At 45.9% G+C, this 26,073-nt stretch overlaps 1 protein-coding gene across 1 annotated transcript in view; it reads right to left on the reverse strand.

The window, feature by feature from the left end:
• Window positions 1-26,073, reverse strand: part of SEZ6L (seizure related 6 homolog like) — a 130,089-nt gene that overhangs the window by 45,752 nt on the left and 58,264 nt on the right. Inside the window, 2 exon segments of the mRNA XM_080986588.1 lie at window positions 6,142-6,275; window positions 7,354-8,052. Coding sequence (XP_080842714.1) covers window positions 6,142-6,275; window positions 7,354-8,052 — 833 coding nt within the window.

Here is a 26,073-nt window from a genome sequence, read left to right on the forward strand (position 1 = left end):
TCCTTAATCTTCCCAGCAGAGAGGTGGGTTACCCACCCTGCTGGTCTGTCAGTACACTAACATATTTTAAAACCCGGGGATGAGAGTTGCCTCCCGCCTGTCGGCTGAGCGTTTCCCCATGAGAACCTAAGAAAAGCTCTTCTGGATCAAAGGCCCGTCACATCCAGCATCCTGTCCTCGCAGTGGCCAGCCCTTCCTCATAGGGAACTTGCTCCACCCCCTTAATAATTTGGGAGGCCTTTTTCTGAACCATTTCTGAATCCACTTTGCCCTCTCATAGCATAATGTTGCAAAATGTGGATTCCTCCAATATGCCTTTGGAGGCGAGGTGAGTATACTTCAAATGCTGCTTCCCTGGAGCTTTGCATCGTCTCCTTCTGCTCTCCGTCGCTCTCCTAACTGCCCCTTGGCCTGGAACCCCCTTTTCCACAACTGGGCTGACATCTTTGCTGAACTATCCATTATGAGCATTGTAACGGAGGTGAGCTCCCCGGCATCCCTGAGAGATGGCACTTTCTTGCCCCATCAACACACACAGTTTAATACTGGTGAGAGCCCAGCTCCTCATCCCTCTGAAGGGTCTCTCTGAAGCTCAGAGTGTTTAAAGAAAATTCTGTTTCGGGTTACTCTGTAACTAAGAAGATAAAAGGCAGAATGTACAGCAATTTTAACTCCCCTGAGGTGGTGGAGCCTCCCTTTTGTAATAGAGAAGTGAGAGGAGGGGTCAGCCAGCCTGCTTGAAATCCCTTTTTGCTTGCAATAATTGGCTGCTCCAGACAGGAAACTCATCTCCCAATGAAATAGAGTTATTCTAAAGCATGGAAGTGGCTTACAAAAATGTGCGGCTGATACTTTCCCAGCTCAAATTGTTTTGCAACATGGCCATTTGGAGATAGCATGGGGATTTGGGAGAGGAGGCTGCAAAGCACAGGGCCTTGAAAATGTTTGAGTAATAATACCCAAGAGGGACAGACACAACCCACCAGGAAGGTCTCCTGCACAACTTCCTCCTCCAGTTCTGGCTTCACCACCTGGCTTGCAAAACTATTCACATCCTACAAGTCACAAACTTAGATGGAACCTCAAAGGTCATCTAGCCCCAACCACCTGCTGCTGATTTACTACAAAGAATCAGAGTAAATAAGTCAGACTGCATTTTCCTGCCCCCCTCCCAACATAATAGTACTCCTCTTTGTCATCTTCTGAAGTCATTTGGACTGGTGTCCATTACTGCCTAGGGAACCATTACTGGTTCCATAGTTTAACTGGGTGCTGTGTGAGGAAGTCCTTCCCCCTGAATCTTCCAACATTCCACTTCCCTGGCTTTCCATGAGTTCTGGTGTCAGGAGAGAGAGAGAAAATATTTTCTCTATTCACTTTCTCTGTGCCATGCACAATTTTATAAATATCTCTCATGTCTCTATCTCCCCTTTTCTCTAAAAGTCCCTAAAAGGAAGTCCCTAAACGTCTCTAAAAGGAAAGCGCAAGCATTCCTCATAGGGCAGTCACTGAGCACCCTGGATCGCTTTGGTCCCCCTTTCTCTTCTGAGCCTTTTCCAACTCTGCAAAATCCCTTTTGAGATTGGCAGCCAGAATCACACCATAGATTTGTATAATGGCATGATTTTATTGGCATTTTATTTTCCATCCCTTTCCTAGTGGTCGGTCTAGCTCAGCCCAAGGGATACTCTTTGTGATGCTGTCACTCACAACGGTGTGAAAGAAATCAAAGAAACCCGGTTTGCATTTTGCAGATGCCTCTTGCCTTGAGTGTTTGCTTCTGCCAAAGCAAGAGAGATGTGGGGTCGGGGTCAGGTGGGGGCCCTTTTGAGAGAGCCACGGCCCTGCCTCCCTCTGATAGCGGCCACCTGCCTACCTCATGGAAGCAAATTTATCTTGCCCGCCTCTGCTAGGATCAGCTTAGTGCTTCCCTTCCCTTCCTTTCTTTTTATCCTTTAAGCTGGAGGGATACGATAAGGGTGACCCCTGTAATCGCTGGGAAATTCTCACCACTAAACTCCATCGGATGTTGCTCTGCTCTGGCTGCGCAATCCACTGCACCACCCCAGCCTCATTCGCTGGGGCTCCTGTCTCCATCTCCAGCTCTGGTGTCCCTCTCCCAGAGCAAATGCTGACACAGAGTCCACCCCTGAGGTTGTTGCAGAAGTCCTTCCAGCTGCCTTCCATAGATGCCCTCATCTGCCAGTGCTGAGGGCACGCTGGAAGTTTGTGGAATTGATACGTGGATGTCATGACCTGGGACCCAGGTGGATGTCATGGCCTACGACATGCACACCAATGTTCACACCTCTGTCCCAGAGTACATTCCTGATACACGATTGACCTCTGCCTGCTAAGTGCTGAGTCTGCATAAACACGTTCTCACAGCCACAGCCACAGCCACAGCCACAAGGTATCTGTATTTTGCTGGCATTGCACCCATTGTAGGCCTTCCTTTCAGCTTCCAAAGCAGAGAAGAGCAAGCTAACCTTGAGGAGAAGAAATACTGGGAAATCTTCAATGGTGAGAAACAGTAGATTCTCCTCCCCCAGACAAGTATTCATATAGCAGATAGCAGAAAAGCAATATTTTGTATAAACTTTGCTTAAAGATACCTGTAGCCATAGTAATTAGGGGCAGGCTGTTCTGACCAATGAAATTTGTTTTAGGGCTCCACAAGCTGTCCATGCATTCTGTTATCCAATCATATTGCTGAAAAGGATTGTGCACAAGGTGATCACACATGTAAATATTATAAAAGTGTCTTGAAATTTGAATTCAAGATCTAGAATTTGGAGAATTCCTCTGGATCGGTTATTTTTGCTGCAGCCTGCAATAAATATGAACTCTGCTGTCTTTATTTGGCTAAAGAGGACTGGCGTATTTTCAGACCCCCTTTGTAGAGTAACGGAATCACAGAACCTCTGTGTTCAGAGATCTGTGCTGGTTGCCCATCTGCTGCCAGGCCAAGTTCAGGGTGTTACCATTACATGTCCTCCAACATTTGTCTGATGAAAATAGGGCTGTCCTAGTCTGTAATTATATATATATATATATATATATATATATATATATATATATATAATTATATTATATATATAATTATATTATATATATATAATAACATATATATAAAAACATAATAAAACTATACAGGGCTGCCTTCAGATGCCTCCAGGATCAAATCAGAAACTGGGACGGCTTCTGTAAATCTGGGACTGTCCCTGGAAAACAGGGACACTTGGAGAGTCTGCCCTTAATATAAAGGTAAAGGGACCCCTGAGCATTAGGTCCAGTCGTGACCAACTCTGGGGTTGCACCCTCATCTCGCTCTATAGGCCGAGGGAGCTGGCGTTTGTCCACAGACAGTTTCCGGGTCATGTGGCCAGCATGACTAAGCCGCTTCTGGCGAACCAGAGCAGCACACAGAAATGCCATTTACCTTCCCGCCAGAGCGGTACCTATTTATCTACCTGCACTTTGACGTGCTTTCGAGCTGCTAGGTTGGCAGGAGCAGGGACCAAGCAACAGGAGCTCACCCCGTCGTGGGGATTCAAACCTCCAACCTTCTGATCGGCAAGCCCTAGGCTCTGTGGTTTAACCCACAGCGCCACCCGCGTCCCTGCCATTAATATACCGTACTTTTCGCACCATAACACTCAGTCCCCCCCCCCCCCTAAAAGGTAAAGGGAAATGTGTCTGCGCGTTATGGAGCGAATGCAGGCAGGAGGAGCCACTCTTGCTGGCTGTTCGGCAGCCTCTCTTCCTCCGCTTGGCTTGCTGAGAAGCCGGCAACAGCTGAGCAACAGCTGAGTGTCGGGAGACAGCCTCTCTTCCTCCTGTCTGCCTGCTCTATGGCTTTTTGGCGAGGTGGGAGAAGGGAGGCAGCTCGGAAGCCGGCAAGAGCTGCACGCAGCGTGTAAAAGCCAAGGTGGGGAAAGGGAGACAGCCTCTCTTTCTCAGTGTCTGCCTGCTCTATGGCTCTCCCTTACACAAATGTAAGCGGCTCTTACTCTGCTTTCTTTACAATGAGCTGGAAGGAGGGACAAAGAGGGCATCCCCTTCCGTCCCTCCCCCAGCACCTCACCGGTAAATTCAAACAAAGCGGCTTACAAGGCTCGTGTCCCTGAGTCTCCTCCTCCTCCTCTTTTTGCTCCGGTTCGAGGCAAGGCAGCTGCACAAATGTGAGTTCCCCCTCTCTCTTCCTTCCCTCCCTCCCTCCCTCCCTCTTCCAACTTCAAAAAATATTGGGGGGACAGCCAGGTAAGCCCCACTCACATACCATAATGGAGGGTGGGGGATGACTCCCTCAAATATTTAATGGGGGGGGGGTGAAGGCACCTAGGCCTATAGGAGTTGGCTGCTTTGCCTAGGACAAGTGTGAGGACCTTCATCACTGTATTGGAGATACCATACATTACTGACAGTTCCTTCATTCACGTGGTTACAAAGCATGGATCTACATGGATCCTTTTTGCACTGGGTCACCCCAAGTTCACCATCAGATCACATAGCATGTCCATGGCTACAGCTTGCACCAAAAAAATCACGCACCCACTGTTGCCTGGGGCCGCAGTTGTGCAAAAACGTGGTTACAAAGCACGGATCCACATAGATCCTCAGGATTTTTGCATTGGGCTACCCCAAACTCACCGTCAGATCACATGTCTGTGGCCACAGCATGAACCACAAAAATCATACATCCACTGTTTCGTTTAGAATATTTTTTTTCTTGTTTTCCTCCTCTAAAAACTATGTACTTGTTATGGTTGGGAGCGTGTTATAGAGCGAAAAATACGGTACAATGCCCTTAAGAACTTGGGACCAGTTTACCTGCGAGATCACCTCACCCCATATACGATGCCTGTTTGAATGCTTCAAACAGCAGAAGTGGCTGCATAATCCCCGTTTTACATTTGTAAGAATTTAATATTTTAGTGTGGCAACAACTTTCCTTTGGACATGTCTGATCATTCACGGCACTCTTTCAATGCCTGCTAAGAGCATGTTTGTTTAGACAAGCCTACCCACATGTTTAGAACGCTGACACAAGAAGGGTTTGGTTTTGATATCCCGCTTTATCACTACCCAAAGGAGGCTCAAAGCGGCTAACATTCTCCTTTCCCTTCCTCCCTCACAACAAACACTCTGTGAGGTGAGTGGGGCTGAGAGACTTCAGAGAAGTGTGACTAGCCCAAGGTCACCCAGCAGCTGCATGTGGAGGAGCGGGGAATCGAACCCGGTTCACCAGATTACGAATCTACCGCTCTTAACCACTACACCACACTAGCTCTCTGTTTTAATATGTTTTAGTTTATTGTTATTTTAATTTTTCAAAAGTCTTACATTGTTGTTATTAATTCTTCTTAGGAATCATTTTATTACTATCTTTTTAGTAAACTGCTTTTTTAAGCAATCCAGCAGTGTATAATTTTTATGAAATAAAAATGAAATAAATAAAACAAGTCCAATCCCCAATGGCAGCAGCATCTCCAGAGAACACTGGGAGACACTCTCTGCCTGACCCTGGAGAGACCCTGCCAGTCCACGAGGACGAGACAGAGCGAGATGCACCGAGGGTCACACTCAGTAGATGGCAGCGTCCTACGTTCCATGTAGCTCAGTATTGCCCACACTGACTAGCAGCTGCTCTCCAGGGTTTCAGTCTGGCAGAACTGCATCCCTAATTGTACCTGAAGATGCTGGGGATTGAATCTGGGACCTTCTGCACTCTAAGCAGGTGCTGTACCACTCGGCTATTCCTCCCTCCCCTCTGCATTTTTTCTGTGCATCTGCTCCAACTGCCCCTACTAACCAGGCACAATGGATATTTTTTATGACGTATGTACACTGTTTAGATATATATTACATGTTAGTTTTCCAAATAAAATTAATTTCAACAATGGTGGTGATAAAGGAAAGGCACTTTGCACATGATCAGAGGCACTCTGCTTAAGCATTGCTGCTTTGCATGGTTCAGAGCTTACACAGAAAGCAAGACTTGAGGGCTCCAGCTCAAACTGAGCGCCGATCAGCTTTGACATTTGGGTCCAGGTTAGCCTAGGCAGGTGGGGGGTCGCACACTCACACCCACCCCCTGATGTAGGCTAGGGCTGGGCTGCCTCCCTCTTGCATGCCTACCTGCAGTTCCACCCCATATCCAGTGTAGACAGTCACATTGTAGGTGCATTCCAGGAAACGGTTCCACAGCAGAGGTGGGTAGTCGGTTGAGTCTATGTATCCTTCTGGCTCGTAAAAATTCACGCCGCAGAGAACTGGAAGGAAACTCCATGTTAATCATAGACTGACCTACCCCATAAAATCCATAACCAAATGTCCACTAAAGTCTAGGCTATAACCAACCAGGCACTAATTCCCCTTAAAAGATTCATTTGTTTGTTGTCAATTGTTGTCAGGGCTAATGCCCTCCATATAAACTTTACAATGCTTACTAAAAAATTAAGTAAAAGCATAATGTGCTTTGGGGAAAAAATGGGTTGGCGGCCTTGTTATTCCCCTCCCATCTAAGAGCCATACCACTCTACCCAGTTCTGGGAGTGGGTTGGGACAGTTAAATGCCAAAAGTAAAGGAGTGTTTAGTGGTGGGGAGGAGTCCATTTGGGATGGCAGGGCTGAGAAGGAGAAAGAGGCAGTGGTTTGCTTGGGACCCTTCCATGTTGTGGGACAGACTACAGCCCAGGCCAGAACAGAAACCAACATCTGAAGGTCCACAGATTCCCCATTCCTGGCTGACGCTGACTGGCAGTGGCCCTCAAGGGTCTCAGGCAGAGGGTCTTTCCCAGACCTATGCAAAGCTGCTCCCATTTGCTTTCTGCAAGCAAAGCAATTATTCTGCTGATGCTCTGTGGCCTCTGTCAAATGCACATGGTTCCTCTCTTCATGCCTCTACCCTTTTGCCTTTGCCCTCCCCATCTGCTGTCCCAAAGACAAACGGCCGTTTAGCAAATGCACTGACCATCTGGCAAGTCAGCTGTCTCCCACTGCCCTGCAAATTTGTGATAAAGCAGCAGCTGTGACCACCCCAACTCTCAGAAGAGGAGCGGGTAACATGGTGCCCACTAGAGGTTGTTGGCCTCCAAGTTCTATCATCTCTGACCCTTCTTCACTGATGGGATTTGGAGTCCAGCATCCTCTGGAGGGAACCCTGTGGGCGACCCCTGCCTCAGAGTATGGGAAGGCAGAGGAATTTGGTAACGAGGGGAAGTCCCCAGGGGGCACAGGCAGCCCCTGGAATGACTTTGGCTAACACCACTTTCCCTCCCTGCTGACTTCTTGTGTGCAAACCCAGCATTTCTGTCACAATGACATCATTGCAGAAGTAAGATGTCTTACTTGGAGTTTGCTCAGTGGTGATCACAGTGGGGGTGATGATGGTGGGTGTGGTTGTGTCTCGGCCCTCCTTGGAAAAAGGCCCCCTCTTTGTTTCATCCTCTGGGCTCTTGACCGGAATCTGGGCTTCGCCCTCTGGAAAGGCAGCCACAAGCGACTCTGTGGCTTTGGGGCCGTGAGAGAAGGTCTGTGGGATTGTCGGCTGCATTGTAAATGGTGAGATTTGAAACAGGGAGTGACTGGTCACCTCACGGCTTCCTTTCCTGCTGCCCCATGAGGTCTGCTCTGGCGTTGTGGGCTTCTCCTTGTGAACTGTAGCCATCATGTCATTGTTGTCCCCCCAAGTGTGCAAGTGGTCTCTGGAAAGGGATGCCCTCGATGTTGGCAGGCTGGGCTGGGCAGCAGCTATGGTGGTTCTGAGTTTCTGATGTTTCCTGGCTGTGTTTCCTTGCTTGGAAGAGGATGGCTTCTTCTTGGAAGGTTGGATGTGTCTCGTGTTGGTGTAAGGGGGAGCTGTCAGTTTTGGGGACTCACCCATCTTATTCACTGGGAAAGTAAAGATGTCCTCTGTTGACAGAATGAGACTCTCAGGGGTAGGGTATCTTGACTCCATGTTCTCTCTTAGCAGTGTGTTGTTGGTGAACTCATCCGAGTGGTGTGGGGATGCCTTCAAAGAGTCCCTCTCCAATCCAGAGTTTATGCCTGTAACAGAAGGTCCAGAGAAAGAGACTTAAAAGCTCTGGCATGCATTAGGTACATTTGCATTGAAGGGGGTTGGACTAGTTGCCCCTTGGGGTCTTGGCAGAGGCCAGGAACACTTTGCTCATCTCATAGGATCATAGACTAGTAGAGTTGGAAGGGACCCCAAGGGTCAACCAGTCTAGCCCTCTGCAATGCAGGAATAACAGAGTCTTTCCTCCCCAGGTAAAGGTGGCTTTCTTCCATAGAATCATAGAATCATAGAGTTGGAAGAGACCACAAGGGCCATCGAGTCCAACCCCCTGCCAAGCAGGAAACACCATCAGAGCACTCCTGACATATGGTTGTCAAGCCTCTGCTTCCAGACCTCTTGGCATCTGTAGCATTCCCAGCTTCAATGTAGCTTTGCCAGCCTGGGCCCTGCAGCTGTTTTAAGAGCACAACTCTCATCAGCCCTAACATCCTCTGCCTGGGTTGGTTGGGGCTGGTGGCAACTGCAGGCCAAAACATTCGGAGAGAAAAGGCTACTCTAATGCCTCCAAAAGATGGTGGGCAATGGCTTTCACTCAAGATCTGAATGTAGCCCCACATGCTGAACCTACTCAAGTTAAGCAAGACAGTTGACTTGGAAACTACCAGTAAGCTATGTCAAATCTCAGGTGCTTGCATCAAAACCCAGAGCTCTTTAAAAGCTCTTTGTCTGTATACAGATAGTGGGCATTTATTTCAATGTGAAAATAATAATAATTTATGTGCTTGGTAGGAAAGCGCAGTATCCTCTTGGGTCAGGAAAACTTTGCCATCCAGCATCAGCACCTGATCAGGAAACTGGCCGTGCAGGACTTGCTGTAGTGATGCAATGATCCTAAACAGGACTAAATGGCCGCAAGGTGTCATTGCCTCTTAGTCAATGGCTGTCTGCTTGGAACTGGTCCCAGGAAAGACATCTGAAGGCAGCCCTGTTTAGGGAAGTTTTTAATGTTTGAAGTTTTATTCTGTTTTAGTCCTCTGTTGGTAGCCACCCAGAGTGTCTGGGGAATAAATAAAATAATAATAATCATCATCTTTGCTCAGTCAGAGATTTTCCATGTCTGGCATACTAATGGGTAATTTATTTGCTGTCTTAAAAAAAGCCCCTTAACCTGTGGTTTCACTTGGGGTTGAGGAGAAGTGCCACCTTCAAAAAGCAAATACAGAACCACCACATGCACACACCAATCCACAGATACGACAAATCCCCTCCTGCATTTCAAGCCTCTCGTTTCACCTCAACCCAAAGCAAAGAAGCCCACTTGCTTTCACAGAAAATCTTAAATTGAGTGAGATTTGGCCAGAGTGGGTTTAGCACTCTTCCCATGTTCGTGCCATCAGACCAGAATGGCTAAATGGTTGTTTGTGCTCTTCCTCTACAGTTTTAATGCTTTTGCTTGAGCTGCTATGGCAAATTGTTTTCCATAAAAGAGGCTTTAGAAGTCACCTCTGTGGAGCACAGTGGGTGGGAAGATAGCCCAGTGCCCCTCTTAGCTGCCCTGCCCTCAGTACAGAGAGGAAGCCAATAATAAAGAGCAGCAGTGACAATGGCAGGCTGATGAGAAAAGTGGCATTCTGCTGCCTTGCTGCCATAGCTCTCTTTCAGCGCTAAGGAAACTCTGGAAGGTCGGGGAAGTGTGCGTGGGTGATGGGGCTGCTGGCATTTTTGCAGTTCTGAATGGGCTCCTGGGTTCCAAGAGCAATCTCCATGCTGGGTGCCTGCACCAACCTACGCACCACGTCAGAAAGCCCACGCTAATGTTGCCAGGGGGTGCATCCAAGTGGAATCCCCCTAACCGAGCAATGCTCTCAAGGGAAAGCGACTGCAGGAACCCACTTGATGAAATAATTTCTGAGCTGGTTAAAATGGAAAAAACAAGGTAACTTGAATGTGCGCAAATAAAGAAACTTTCCTTTTGAACCCTTTCAGACTCCTGTGCCTCCTTCACCTTATCACGTTCCTTTATCTTTGAAAGGAGGCAGAACAGGGGGGAGATGAATGAGCATGCAAGGCAGCAAAAGGCTGCCTTCAAAATGACACTCCCCACCTTGTGGCTTTGAGCTGTCTGTGCTCCGGTTTGGTGGGAACAAGCATCTTTCTCCACCCCCCCCCCCCGATTTCTTTTTTAAAATATCAACTCCACCAGATATTGGGCTGCAGGCTCTTAATTTCTTAAGTAAATCAGTTGAATTGTTTAATCAAATTAGTTAATGCTCTCTAGGCCTAAACTCAGGACAGCACACTGAAAGGCAAATGTACTTTCATTGCTGCAGACTTGGTGATTAAACTTTAAGAAAGGATAAAACATACATTGCAGGGTTTGCTGGGTAGTGATGATCAGTTTTGGTGAGGCATGGCACCCCCCCACCCCCAGTAAAACACCCCATCCTCTGGAGCTTGTGGAGAAATTTCACTGTCCTGTCCCCCCCCCCCCCACACACATACACTTTGGCCAAATGGATTTTATGGTAAGGAGATGACATTAAATAAATGTCAGTCTCTTGTCAGGCCCTCAAACAAGAACCAAGCAGATGCTGCTGCTCCTTCTCTTCTAACTTGCCTTCAGAGCTGTGTTATGGCAAGGGCGAGGACCATTTGGGCTGGTGGTCACCGGCTGGAGTAAGTAGAGTGTCTGTGCCAGAACCACCTTTGGTTTCTCCTTGCCATCCTTGGCCAGCAATCAATGGATTTGGGAAGTTTCCTGAATGTAATAAGTTATTGAAACCCACGTTGGAAACCTGTGAAATCCATACATTGTGTCAGTTCATTGATTGGTGCTTTTTTGTTTGATGTTTTGAATAGAATTTATTCTCACTGTAAAATAATTGATGGCCAGAGAACATTTGGTGTTGCCCTGAGAAAGCAGCAAGGAATTGTTGAGTACCCAGGATGTAGGGGACTCGAGCATCAGATCTTGCTGGGTGTTGGTGTCACTGGCAGGCAGTAGACGCATTTCTTGGCTGAGTATGAAAACCTCAGCGCCTGTGTGGTCTGGACCTTTTCCAAAGCTGCAGGTGCTCAAGCTCTCCCCGCTGGAAACAGAAGGAAGAGGTTGCCATTTCTTTGATAAAAGTGGCTTTATCTCATTAGTCTTAAGAACTAAATCATAATCTTGTTGCAATTAATTACATAAACACCAGGCAAGGATGGGAGTGATAATCAGGAAGGCAGGAAATGCTGATGGAATTGGCAGATTCCCTGCAAGGCAGTAAGCTGAAGGATTTGTGGTGCATTAACGAACATGCAGAGAATTGCCAAAATCTGGTGGAAGGGGGATACATTATCTCTCTGAAATTTGCAAAAATGGAGACATTTCTGTGGCCAGCAGAAGTGACTAGGAGCTTTGCAATTGCTAATCCTGCTCATTCTAGCATACCCACAATTTGAGGTGGGGGATAAATTCATTTGACAAATTTGTACTTCCCGAATAAATAGGTAAACAGAAATGCCTGTTTCTGTTGTGGGTCTCCAAACCGCCCAAATGCCTTGTCGATCCAAAGGATGCAGACAAATATGCCTGTGTAAGAGGAAAGTGTTCTGGTGAAAATAATGCACAGAAATGAATTACATTAAGGAAAACTGAAATGTCTATATACACAAAATGTGTCCAGATGCTTATGTGAACTCTTCTTCTTTGAAAAAAATTGCCTGAATTAGGCCAATGGCTCATCCTGTTTTCACAGCGGTCACCCAGATGCTTGTAGGAATCCCACAAGCAGGACCTGGGCACAAGAGACATCTTTCCTCCTGAGGTTTCCAACAGCTGGCATTCAGAGGCATTCCTGAGATCAGCTGTGGTGGTGTAGAACATGGTGCCCGTGCAATTTCCAACCTGATAGGCAGAATTTCAGTGGCAAGAACAGAGAAATGCCCACTGGTGTGTGTGTCATTCCTAATGACTGGGTAATGGGTAAGGAGCCCATCACAGCGAGGGATGGAGAGGCAGTCTTTTGCTGCTGTTGATCCTCTTGGATTTTCTAGATGGCTCTGCTCCACTCAGGAGCACTGTGAGGAATGAGCTCTGGAAACCCATTACCCTGAAATTGAGCTATTTCCTAGGAATTCAAGAAGCTGTTAAGGGAAATAAATGGCTCCTTTCACTAGTTTTCTTTCAGTAAATGGCTCAGCCAAAGAAATAGGCAGCTCCTGCTGCATTCAACCAAAACTGATGATGGGAGATGGCAGCTCTGGGTCTAGCAGGAGGGGAAGCTAGAGGGAGTTGGGAGAAGCCACCTCCTCACCCCATGCCAAAAAAGTCCTCCCTACTACTTTCCAGATGGACCGGATTCCCTCCTCTTGGGGTACAATGGCTGGATCAGGCCAAAGGGGGCCTATCTAGTCCACAATTCTGTTCTCACAGTAGCCAATGATGCAAAGCTTGTCACCAACATCACGAGCAAAAGGCTGAGGCCACTAGTCCTGGTCTTCCTCAGAGCAGACCCATTGAAAGGAATGGGCACCTTTGGTCCATTTATTTCAATGGCTCAGCCTCTGGGTCAAATTAGCATTGGATACCACCCAATACAGAGTCATCATGACTGATAGGAACTGATAGCCTCCTCCTCAGATTGGCCTAATCACATTTTAAAGCCATCTGTGTTGGGGGCCATCCTTACATCATGCGCCACAGTAACTCAGAAGTGCAGGTGCAGTGCTGAGAGCAAAGAAACCTTGATTCTGTGTCCATCTCCCACCTCTGTGCAGGGTCTGTCATGGAGGAATCTTGCAAGGACAGAGCCAGACTACATTTCTCCAGCAAATCCAGCAGAGGGGAGTCCTTCACTCCCTCTGGTCCTGAGGCAGTCTGTTCCGCAGCCAAACAGTCCTTACCCTTAGGATGTTTCTCTGAATCTTTCATCAGAATTGCTTTGCCGCCATTTCTGCCAAGTTGTCCTAGTCCTGCTCTCTGGAGTGACCAAGAAGTCTGCTCCATCTTCTGTCTGACAGTCTGCAGGGACGCCTTGCTTTTGAGGTGAGCGTGGTCATGCTGGGGCTATCCAAAGTATCTGTAGGGCACCAGGTTTGCAAAGGCTGCATTAAATAATCACCTCAATATTTGGAGTTAACATGCAACTTGGAAGCTTAGCCAAGTCAGGTTACTCATGAGCCAGGTCCAGGGTTCCGGTATTAATTTACAAAGCCCTGAACAACCTAGGTCCCAGGTACCTCAGGGATCACCTGAACCCTTGCATGCATCCCAGCTTGATCACTAAGATCAGCCGCAGGAGCATTGCTGGTTGTTCCCTGAGTTGGTGAGGCTCACTCGATAACTATCAGAAACTGAGCCTGAAGTGTCATCGGCCCAATCCTGTGGAACTCTTTCCCACTGGAGATTCAGTGTGCACCTTCTATGCCAACTTTTAAATGTCTGCTGAAAACCTTTCTATTCCCCCAGGCCTACACAGGAAATTAAGAGCACATCCTTCCACAATGGTTAACTGGTGTCATGTTTTTATTGCTATAACCCCTTTCCCCCATATAGACACAGTGGTGTAAAAATATTGAAATAAATAAATAGGGCACTGGTGGAGGAGCACACTGTACCCAGGATGTAATTACACCAAGACTCTGAGCTTGGAAAACAATAAAGCTAAGTTTGTTAAAGGAAATACCGTACATGCTTGATAGGAAAGATCTTATTACAGTCCAGCCACGGTAGAGCCTAGGCCTGCTCTTTATTCTCAGCAGGAGAGACACAGAAAGGCATCTCCTCTCCTGGATCTCTTAGGGTGGGAGGTTGGGGGAAGAGGGGGAAGTTCCCAGGGGAGGGCTGGGAGGGTTCACCCTCCTTTGTGTGGAACAAGGGTTAAGATACAATTTTGATAGAGGGCTTTGTATTTTCTTTCACTTTTCTTCCTTTCTATTTTCTCTTTTCTTTTTAGTTTTGCTCTTTTTAAATTTAGATTAGGTTTGCTTTTATTAAATTTTATGCTGAATTTTTTAAATAAAATTGATCGAACATTGGGGGGGGGGGCAAATATGTCTTCTCTCCCAAGGTGAGCAAGGAGGAGGAAGGCGAGGAAATGAGGTCAGCAGCAGTTCCTCTCTCTAGCTATACCCATCCATGCAGACACATCAAGCTACAGGGCAAACCGAGTTGCATCCCAACACAACCACTGTTTCTGTACCTACTGCCATTCACTCTGAGTGCATTAACACTAATTGTGCAGCACTGAAGTGCACCAAAGTGTTGGAAGGAGATAGAATAACACAATAAAGAAAGAAACTTTTTCTCCCCCTTTGCTTACCTCAGCCTGCGAGGTTTGTTTGCTATGTGCATTAAATTCATTTTCAAAATCCTTTAATGAACTAATTTATGAGAAAGGAAGGGGGATTAAAATTTATTTCTGAAAAGCAGTGTGTTCCCCCCACCTACCCACTCAGTGGAGGTAAAAACGCTTCCCAAGATTGTTATTTAAAATGGTTGTTGCCATTAAAAATAATATGACTAATTTCTCATTAGATCCTTTGCTAGAAAGCACTGGAATGAGCCGCCTCTTCAACAAGGCATGAAATGAAAAATGTAGCACCACGAGCCCATAATGAGATCCATTCAAACTCCTTAATTTCCTAAAGACACTCTTGTTGGTTGACTCTGCGGGATGAAGTTGGTTCATATTGAAGCCAGAAAGAGTGGCTCCCCCATTTGCCACCCCCCCACCTCAACTCCATGAGGATCCAAGCAGGGGCCTCGGCGTTTTGCTGCCTGAGGTGAGGCAGCCAAGAAGGACTCCCCCATCTCCCTAGGCCCCCCAGGCCACGAGCCCAGCCCACAGGCCCAGCTTGCTTAGCATTCCCTTCCCCCAGGCTGGTTGCCTCCTACCTCGCTAGCCTTCCCCAGCCGGAGACCCCCCACAAGCCCACCGGCAGGGCATGAAAGCGACAGCCCTCAATCTCTCCCTGTAACCCTTAAGAAGTCCTGCTGGGTCCAAGGCACAGCTAGCCCAGCAGCTGATGGGAAGCTCCCAAGCAGGACAGGAACTTGTGGCAGGGAGCTGCTGGGAGCCTTATTTGCTGTGACAATTGCTACATCCCTTTAAGAAACCACCTGCCTCCTGGCAAACTTTCTGAGATTGGCAGAGGAGGCCTTCTTGGTAGTTCCACCACCCTCAGAAGCTTGGGGGCTCAAGGGAATAAGAGGGCCTTCTCTGTGGTGGCCCCCAAGCTTGGGAAATCCTTTCCTAGAAAGTTACATCTGGAAGTCTCATTGTACAGGGAATGCTGAAAGTGCACCTCTTTCCCTCAACCCTCTCAAGATGTGTGTTTTCAAGACCCACCTTATTTCTGAGATTATTTCAAACTGCTTTTAATATTGGGCTTTGTGTTGTTACCTGCCCTGGGACCTTACAGTGAAGAGTGAATAACAACAACAACAACAACAACAACAACAACCACCGTTGTCTTATGGGAGTGAATGCCACAATTTGTGCTATGTGTCAAAGTCCTTCGTTTTGTCTCCTGAATTTTCCAACATTATTTGGCTACAGAGGGTAGGACCCAAATCAATGGATTCCAATGGCAAGAAAGGTGATTCTGACTAAACCCTGGGAAGAATTTTCTGAGGGCAACAGTCATTGGGCAGTGGAACAGACTCCCTCTGAAGGTGGGGGACTCTCCTTCACTAGAGAACAAAAATGTATCCATACAGGACGGAATAAATAAAAAAAATTGTCCAGTAGCACCTTAGAGACCAACTAAGTTTGTTCTGGGTATAAGCTTTCATGTGCATGCACATGAAAGCTTATACCCAGAACAAACTTAGTTGGTCTCTAAGGTGCTACTGGACAATTTTTATTTATTTATTTTGACTATGTCAGACCAACACGGCTACCTACCTGAATCTAGAGTACAGGACGGTGCATTTTACATTGAAATATGGGACAATCCTGTATTATACAGGACAGGTGGCAAACCCCAAAACTTTTCTAAGGGAGTCCCTGTGTTGTATTCATTGCACAAGAACCCAGGGGGTGCATGCCGCAACCAATTCCATTGTGTACTTGCCAAGCTTGAGGGAGGCTGAAATAGCACAAGTCTGTCGGTAGTTCATTTTCAGTAAGGAACCCTTTTCAGTAATCTGGAGCTGCTTCAGAACAAGCTTATCTGATCTATACCCTGAACAGGGCCTTTAAAACAACGTTTAAATAAAGAAAACAACTTGCAAGGTTAAATCCAACAGGCTCTGTAAACACACCAGAGGCACACAAAGGACTCGTTAGATTTTAATATGTGTGTCAAGGTAGAAGGCTTTGAGAGACACATCACATCTTTTCAGCTAGTCTGGAAAGATGGTGTTGGAAAGTATGAGTGTGTGAAGCTGATTAGGATTAGGATTTTTTTTTTTTAAAGCAGGGGTCACCGTGCGGGATGAGGTACACAAAGTGAATATGTTTGCAGATGACATCCTCTTATTTTTACAAAATCCAATAACAGTCCTCGAGCCACCTAAGCAGCAGTTGGAAATGTATCACAGGGTAGCAGGATTGCAAATCAGCTATTCTAAATCCGTGCTTCTTCCTATCAATTTAGATGACACTACAAGAGACTGGTTACTAGTTAACTCTCCATGTGCCATAGCACATGGAAGATTTAAGTACTTAGGTATTAACCTCACTGCAGACACAAAGCAACTGAGACGCAGAACATAGATATGTGGACCACATGTCTGGAGCAGCACAGGAACACCGTCCTAAAACCATTTTGACTCCCAAGCTGACCAAGTGTTTCTCTGCAAGGAGGGAGGGGGTGAGGGAACCTTCCCATTGTCTCAGGAATTGGGTAATCACCATCTCAAAGGAATGGGCAGACTACCAGGAAAGGCAATCAGATAACCTGACAGACAGGGAAAACAACATTCAAATTTCTGTTGTAGACTGCCTTTTCTCCTATCATACACCCTTCCACCTCCTATCATACACCCTCCCCCAGCGGCAACTCCATGGGCTCATTGGATCCCCTCCAACTTCTTCCTGCTCGGCGGAGAAGTTGGCTCTGGGCTAGGCTCCTCTTTTCTGGTAGTTAATCCTATCTCTTCCTGACTACTTCCTTCACTGGAAGCTGGCTGGGCTGGCTCATTCATGACAGGAGGCTTCCGAGGCCAAGGAGGAGGGGGCTTCAAAAGAGGGGGGAAAGGCTATAGTAGAGCCCCACAGACATGACGGTGTCTTCATCTGCCAGGGAAAGGAAGATGCACTGGTCACACATAACATGGAGCCTTTGGTGAGTCTGTTTACAGAGAGAAGAGGGTTTCTGAGGACAATGGCAAACTGAAGGTGGAATGCTGCACCTGGAAGCCCTTCTGCTCCAAGCTGGTTTGTGCACAGACAGCTTTCCGGGTCATTGGCCAGCATGACTAAACTGCTTCTGCCGCACAGGACATCTGAGTACCAGGGTGCACAGAAACACCATTTACCTTCCTGCCACAGCAGTACCTATTTCTCTACTTGCACTGGCATGCTTTCGAACTGCTAGATTGGCAGGAGCTGGGAAAGAGCAAGGGGTGCTCACCCTCTTGCATGGATTTGAACTGCCAATCATCTGATCAGCAAGCCCAAGAGGCTCAGTGGTTTAGATCACAGTGCCAACCACATCCCTACAATTAGCAATAGCTCAACAGTGGAAGAACCAGACTGAAATACCCCATAACATATGGGAAAATAATTTCTGGGATACAGCAATATCTGAGCATCTTAGAATCATAGAATCATAGAGTTGGAAGAGAGCACAAGGGCCATCGAGTCCAACCCCCTGCCAAGTAGGAAACACCAGACACAGGAGGGCAATTAAAAGCGTAACAAATAGAGATACCTTCCAGGAAACGTGGACCCCTTTTGTTAACTATGTTAATGACAAAAATCATGACCTTGTTAAACCAACCATTCAATATTCTCTGTGGAAAGGTTACATTAAGTAATATGTTTGAACACTGAATGTGTAAGTTTATGTCTAGAGTCAATAGATAGAATAAACACCATTAGATGTACTGCTGGATAAGTGTTTAATGGTTCTTATATTTGTATTTGTATTTGTATTTGTTTAAAAACCAATAAAAATTAGTTTTAGTTTTTTAAATGTGCTGCTTGAAAAAGTGCTTTCTTTTCTCTGCCCTTCAGCTTCCTTGGATGTCCACATGTTCCAACATTAGAATGACGCAGCTGTTCTTCAGTCCTGCCACAGGGCTTGCAGTGCTCCTCCATCAGGCTGCCCTGCCTAAATTTGGCGCATCCTCCTCCGACTCCTTCCTTCTATCTGTCCCCAAGCAACACACTTGTTTCTCTTCCTCTTAATTCAGCCTTCCCCACCTCAATTTGTATTCAACTTGCACAGTTGCCTGCAGAGATCCACATTAGGAGGCAAAAAGGCTTGCCTCTCTAATGTGCTGGGAGCCTCTCTCGCCGTGTGTCTGACTGCAATTCAGGTGAAGGGGTGATCTTAAGCTGAGGTGGGGCAAGATTTATAAGCAGAGGAAGTTCAGTGAATGTGTGCATACAGAGGAAGGGCAAACCATGGGCAGGGAGTGAGGTAAAGGAGTTAGTCAATAAATACACCATGAAGAAATGGAAGAAATGGAGCAGGAAGACTACTGTAGCCCACCCAGGAGGGACATAGATAAGTGAGGCACAAAAATAGACTCGGGAGGTGGGGGGGCCATGGAAGTGTGCAAATATTTGTGGGCTGCAAATTCTGCCCTTCCCCTATTCCTCATTCCACAGCCTATTCACCATGTTATATAGTTATAGAACAGCAAGCATGTGGCTAAGCTTTAGTTTTGCCACCTCGGGGTTTGAGAAGGCCCAAGGCAAGACCCCCTATATGAGGGCATACCAGCTAGGGTTGCCAGACCTCCAGGCCTGACTGGAAGTCTCCAGGTTTGCCTGGACCCCTTCAGGTGGCAGCGGAAGGGCTTGAATCTCTAGGTGGGCGAGAGTGCCTTTAAGAAGAGGAGGAGGAGGAGGAGATGACTGTGTGCAGCTGCAGGCTTCAGCCTGGCAGGAGCTGGCTGCAAATTGTTGCATGTACAACTGGAGAGGCTTCCCCCCTCCTCTGTTTCCTCCTCCCATCTCCCAATTAACATCCATCTCCAGGGCTCAGTGATGGGAGGGAGCACAGAGGAAGAATCACTGGGGCCTACCACTCTGTCTCAGGTTTGGATGCTGAAATCTCAGGGTCTGGGATAGTCGTGACCCGGCAAACCTACTACCAGCTCTCTGCCATTATCTCCTCCTCCACCTCATGGCTGCCACCTGCCTGCTTACCAGACAAAGAGACAAAAGTGGGCAAGCACAATGGATGCTTTAACTGAGATTCCTGCACTGCAGGGGGTTAGAATCATAGAAGCATAGAGTTGGAAGAGACCACAAGGGCCATCGAGTCCAACCCCCTGCCAAGCAGGAAACACCATCAGAGCACTCCTGACATATGGTTGTCAAGCCTCTGCTTAAAGACCTCCAAAGAAGGAGACTCCACCACACTCCTTGGCAGCAAATTCCACTGTCAAACAGCTCTTACTGTCAGGAAGTTCTTCCTAATGTTTAGGTGGAATCTTCTTTCTTGTAGTTTGGATCCATTGCTCCGTGTCCGCTTCTCTGGAGCAGCAGAAAACAACCTTTCTCCCTCCTCTATGTGACATCCTTTTATATATTTGAACATGGCTATCATATCACCCCTTAACCTCCTCTTCTCCAGGCTAAACATGCCCAGCTCCCTTAGCCGTTCCTCATAAGGCATCGTTTCCAGGCCTTTGACCATTTTGGTTGCCCTCCTCTGGACACGTTCCAGTTTGTCAGTGTCCTTCTTGAACCGTGGTGCCCAGAACTGGACACAGTACTCCAGGTGAGGTCTGACCAGAGCAGAATACAGTGGCACTATTACTTCCCTTGATCTAGATGCTATACTCCTATTGATGCAGCCCAGAATTGCATTGGCTTTTTTAGCTGCCGCGTCACACTGTTGGCTCATGTCAAGTTTGTGGTCAACCAAGACTCCTAGATCCTTTTCACATGTACTGCTCTCAAGCCAGGTGTCCCCCATCTTGTATTTGTGCCTCTCATTTTTTTTGCCCAAGTGCAATACTTTACATTTCTCCCTGTTAAAATTCATCTTGTTTGTTTTGGCCCAGTTCTCTAATCTGTCAAGGTCATTTTGAAGTGTGATCCTGTCCTCTGGGGTGTTAGCCACCCCTCCCAGTTTGGTGTCATCTGCAAATTTGATCAGGATGCCCTTGAGTCCATCATCCAAGTCGTTGATAAAGATGTTGAATAAGACCGGGCCCAAGACAGAACCCTGTGGCACCCCACTAGTCACTCTTCTCCAGGATGAAGAGGAACCACTGATGAGCACCCTTTGGGTTCGGTCAGTCAGCCAGTTACAAATCCACTGAGTGGTAGCATAGTCAAGACCGCATTTTACCAGCTTCTTTACAAGAACATCATGGGGCACCTTGTCAAATGCCTTGCTGAAATCAAGGTAGGCTACATCCACTGCGTTCCCTTCATCTACCAGGCTTGTAATTCTGTCAAAAAACGAGATCAGGTTAGTCTGGCATGACTTATTTTTCAGAAATCCATGCTGACTATTGGTGATCACAGCATTCCTTTCTAGGTGCTCACAGACTGTTTGCTTAATGATCTGCTCCAGAATCTTCCCTGGTATTGATGTCAGACTGACTGGGCGGTAATTATTTGGGTCCTCTCTTTTCCCCTTTTTGAAAATAGGGACAACATTTGCCCTCCTCCAGTCTGCCGGGACTTCGCCTGTTCTCCAGGAATTCTCAAAGATGACTGCCAGTGGTTCTGAGATCACATCTGCCTGTTCTTTTAATACTCTTGGATGCAGTTCATCTGGCCCTGGAGACTTGAATACATCTAAACTAGCCAAGTATTCTTGTACTATCTCCTTAGTTATTCTGGGCTGTGTTTCAATCGCCAATTAGTTACAGTTGTAAAGTAGAGTCTGGAATTTTTTACCACACTCTGTGCCATTTCGGGTCTGAGGCCTCTTGTTGTGGGGGAGGTCCTCTCCTTGTGTTTGGGCTCCCCCCCCCATCACTTAACGACAGAGAAAGGGAAATCCCTTTGACGCTGCTGGAACTGCTTCAACTCAGAGTCACCCCCTGAGCTTTATCTTGGGTCGCGTAGCCTCCGTGTCGCTCCCAAACCCCCTTCAACAACCGCTCCTTCTCTGGAGAGCCCATGGAGCATGCCCGTCCTGGTCACGGTAAAAACCGGAAGTCCAAAATCAAGAATGGAAATTTTTTAAGGAGTATTTGAAAAATTATTGTAACAACAAAAATCTTCTGGCAGAACTCAAATGACTCTTGTAAAATAAATAGTACAGATAACAACTCTTTTCTTGATAAGAACAAAGAAAATAACATGGTAATTTGAAACTGTGCATAAAACAATAATAGGAACAACAGTACAATGAGTCTAATCGGAAGTCAAATTTATTTTTCTCTCGATTCCCCCCCTTCTTTTCTATTTTCTTTCTTTCTTCTTATTTTTCTTTTTTCTTTTCTTTGTTATGCAACCAGATACAGATTAAAAAAAAATGGAATGTTGATCTAGTCAATGTAACATTTTGTAATACTATGCATTGTTAAGGATGGTTAACTGTAGTGAATGGTGAATTTTTGTGTTAGTTATTGTTGATTGTTATAGTAATTGTTGAATGTCAAATAAAGGTTTAATTATTTTTTAAAAAGGAAAGTCACTGCCAGTTGGTGTACATAGCACCAATGGTCTCACTCGGTATAAGGCAGATTATATTTTCATGTTTTACAGAGAGCTAATTCTGCAGGGTAGTGTGGCAAATGCTCATTAAGGTGGTTCAGCTCTTGCATTAACATCCCGAAATCTTCCAGAGTCTTATTTTGTCTTTCTTTACTCATTTGGGGCTTGTGTTGTTGTTGTCTTTTAACAGTGACACCAATATCGCAACTGCTCGACTCCTTGGTTCCTCAAGGGCATTTTGTGATGAAAAACTTCCTCACTGTCTCTTAGCAGCCTCGCAGAGTAATTTTTAAAGCACCTAATGATTCCCCAAGGTGACCCTGCTTTCCCAGTCATTAGCGCACATAATGCGCTGTCTCTAGGTTGGGACTGTTGCGGACTGCAGATAGATCTCCCCCAGCTTCAGATTTTGCCCCTGGGTGTGATTATCTCTGCAGGTTGCACTGTTGATTCAGCTGTCTGACTTACCTGACTTATCTCCTGACGGGAGGAAAGAGAGCACTTTGCATTGGTGTAAATCTGGGATAAATATTTGTGTGTCTGTGGCAGGGTGGGCCTTGAGATGTCATTGTTTCCTGTTAGGATGTGGAACAGGCACACAGAGCTCAGGCTTTGCTGCAGATGTTCCTGGGCTCCATTTTTTGCATCCCCAATGAAAAGCAGTATGGAAAATTCTGAAGTTCAGGCACTCTCCATGACAACCCCCTGTAGCCTCACCCCTTTGAAGATTACACCGCAGGGAGGCACTTTTGGCCAATACAGACATATGACTTCAGCTTCAATCTAGATGTTTAACATCCAGCCAGATGAAGAATTCTGGTGCACTCAAATGTTTGCTCCCCATCACGTGACTTTCTGGTAGAGATTTCGGCATTTCCCCAAAATAAAAGTGGCAGCTCAGGCCTGAGCCGGCAGTGGAACCTTTAATCTTCTCGGCTTGTTTGGGGCATTTCCCTCTAGGGAAAGCTTCTTCATCTGGCATGCCAAGGACTGGCGAAGAGCACCCTGGCAGAACAGGGTTGCCCCGCTATGAAATAAGTCGTGGTGCTTCACCCCTGCTCCACAATGCCACCAAGTGAAAAAGGAAAACTGGAAAGCAGGATTGGGAAAGGCCCTGCTCTGCCTGGGAACCTGGAGAGCCACTGCCATAGGTTATACTGAGCACCAACAACCTGAGCTGGCATAAAATGGCTCCTGGGGAAGGAGAAAGAAACATCAGCACCAGACTCATCAACTCCACCACCAACATCCTTGGTGGGCAAAACAGAAGACCTGACCCTGTTTCTTCTTTCCTTCAGAGGCCATCTCTTCCTCGTGTTCTTCAGTGAATGGTCTTCAGAGTGATAAAGCCACTGAATGGTCAGCAGTGGTCAGCAGACATTTTCTCCATGTATTTATTTCATCCCACCTGCCTCATATGGTCACAGCAGCCACACAGCTGGGTCCCTTCCATGGAGCGGGGAAAGGCTGTCCTCTCAGGATGCAAAATGTCTTGGACTGGCTGCAGGGCTACTGCTGAGAACTTGTAAACACCCCTCAAATTCTAGCTACTGCCTCTGATCAGTTTTCTTCCACTGTTTCCCCTGACAAAACACTGTACATTTATCATGCACTGAGATGATTATGCTGGACCCTGCTTGTGGTTGTAGCAACATTGAATATTGGCTTTAACCTTGTCAGTTATCTCTTGAAAGCAACTCTATGGCTTCAGCCTTGTATCTTTTGGAGATTAATCAAGGGAGGCTTCTTTCTCTGCTGGCGAGACAGACTCCAAGCCTCGAGAGGAAAGACATGGTCAGAAAATATGTTATCTTTTAACTATGTTATCTTCCCACTGTATTCAGACTGAGCAAAAACCAGTTTGTAAGCACCACAGCAGAGTTTGGCTTTGTACCCCTCATAGGTTTCAAGGGACCCACTAAAGCACAAGTCTTCATGGAGATTAAATTCAGGGAAGACTGACCTCAGTCTCTGGGATTTCTACATTTGGATTCTGGGCATAGAATTTCACTTCCTGGGAATCTAAGTTTCTAGCACTCAAAGACAACACAGAGATCATCTGGAAGCAAGTAGTTGGAAGCAAGTGGACATTTCCAGGTGGAAACCAAAGTGCCTGTCCCCTACTACTTTTAACTATGGATCACTAGGACGACTCTACCTATGAAAAAGAGAATATGTGGCAACCTTAGTTAGGGTGAGGATAAAATTGAGAAAGAGGGAAGGACCAGGTTAAGGAAGGATAAACAAAAACTAGAACTGCCTTAAAATCATAGAATTGTAGAGGTGGAAGGGATCATCTAGTCCAACCCTCTGCAATGCAGGAATCTTTTAGCCCAACGTGGATTGAACCCGCAGCCCTGCAATTAGGAATCTAATAGTAGAGTATTATCCTTGTTGGATCATACCTACACTAGCCCTGAGTTTTCAACTGGAGCCAGTCAAATGCCTCTTAAAATAAATATGAAAGAAAGAGAGAGAACCTCCCTCCCACTGCTACTGCTTTGTCCCATCAGATGTCACTTGAAGATATACTACTTCTGAGCATGGATGTTCCATTTAGCTGTTGACAGAGCCTTGAAGAGGACATCTATCTCCCGTCCAGGCACTAATGAGACCCCAGCTAAGATCAGATCATCCTCTGGGCTCACAGTCTTCAAAATGCATCTGCTGCTTTCTCCCTGGGTTTCTTGTTTACATTGTCTATTTAACAAACACACAGAAGTTGAAATGCAGAATGAAGACTTAGATGGACAACAATGAACAGTAATTCTAAAAGCAGCAAGGAAAGCAGACAACAGCAGCCAAATTAATAGCAGAGCAGATTAGCAGACATTCAATTTAAAACAAAGAAGTCTTTAAGATATCTTATTGACTGGGGATTTTTGTTTTGTTTACAAACTAACAGTTTCTGAAAAGTGCTCTTCTCTCTCTCTCTCTCTCTCTCTCTCTCTCTCTCTCATTTCCCCTGCCCAGCCTTCCCCATCTTGGTGCCCTCCAGGATGAGGTTGAACTGCAACCAAGGATAAATTAAGAACTTTAGAGGTTCTAAGCACTGAAAAGATGGTGGTGTCCTCCCCATATGTGATTCAACATGAAAACAACTTTTAAAAACTCAAATAACACACTATTTTTTGTGTATACATACATACATACATACATACAGACATACATACGGTGTTCAGGGCGTTAGGGGAGAGGCAATACTTGGGCGGGAGTTAAGTTGTGGGTGAACATATCAGACGACACAGTGATTCTTCAAACAGCTCTTGTTTATTCACAGGCCAGAACAGAACTGAAATGAAGGGTTCAGCCAGCCTGCTTATATAGAGCTCCACTACAATACAACAGTAACCACTTTCTGTAACTATCCAATCACTGAACATCACTTTCATTTTTTTTTTTGAATAATTTTTATTTAAGTTTTAAACAACAAAAAAGAAAAGAAAAACATACACAATACATATCTCAAAAAAAGAAAAAAAAAGTAACAAGAACACACAAAAAAGAACACAATTCAACAATAAAAGACAAAAAACATAACAATTAAAAACAATATCTCTTTTCCATTTCCGTTTTTTTTAGTTTGCTTATTTTCTGGACTTCCTCATACCTCCCTTTTTTGTATTCCAATCCAAATTGTTTGTCCAGCAATTTCTTTTCAACTTTTTTAATCCCAATCTTTAACTTCAATATAATATTGTAATATATGTCTTCAATTTCTTTAAACCTGATCTTTAATCTTAATATAATATAACATTAAAATTTTCCCTCTTAATTGTCAGATTTCCATTTCTTTAAACATCTTTAATCCTAATCTTAATCTTAATCTATCATTAACTTTAACCTGTACAGCTGGAAACCGCTTATTTTCAGTCCAACATCACTCTAACATTCTTTGATTTTACAATGTTTCTGAAGATAGTCTTTGAATTTCTTCCAATCTTCCTCGACCGCCTCTTCTCCCTGGTCACGGATTCATCACTTTCAATCCCTTATTTGCATATGTGGACCTGAGTGAAAACTATCTACAGTATCCCCCTGCTGGCCCAGGGTGAGAACTTCAGTAAATAACAGGGGGGACATGCCATACTCCTTCTGGGATTGTTTGCCCGCCTTTGCACCCCACTCTGCACTCAGCTCTTCTGAAGTTTACTATACAGCGGAAAGGAGCAGCCAAGCATACCAGGACTCAATTTCTTGACTTTAAGAAAGCCGACTTCATAAAACTTAGGGAAGTGCTGGGTGAGATCCCATGGACAGTAA

Source organism: Podarcis pityusensis, assembly GCF_964106645.2.
Source record: "Podarcis pityusensis genome assembly, chromosome: 16".
Lineage (NCBI taxonomy): Eukaryota > Metazoa > Chordata > Lepidosauria > Squamata > Lacertidae > Podarcis > Podarcis pityusensis.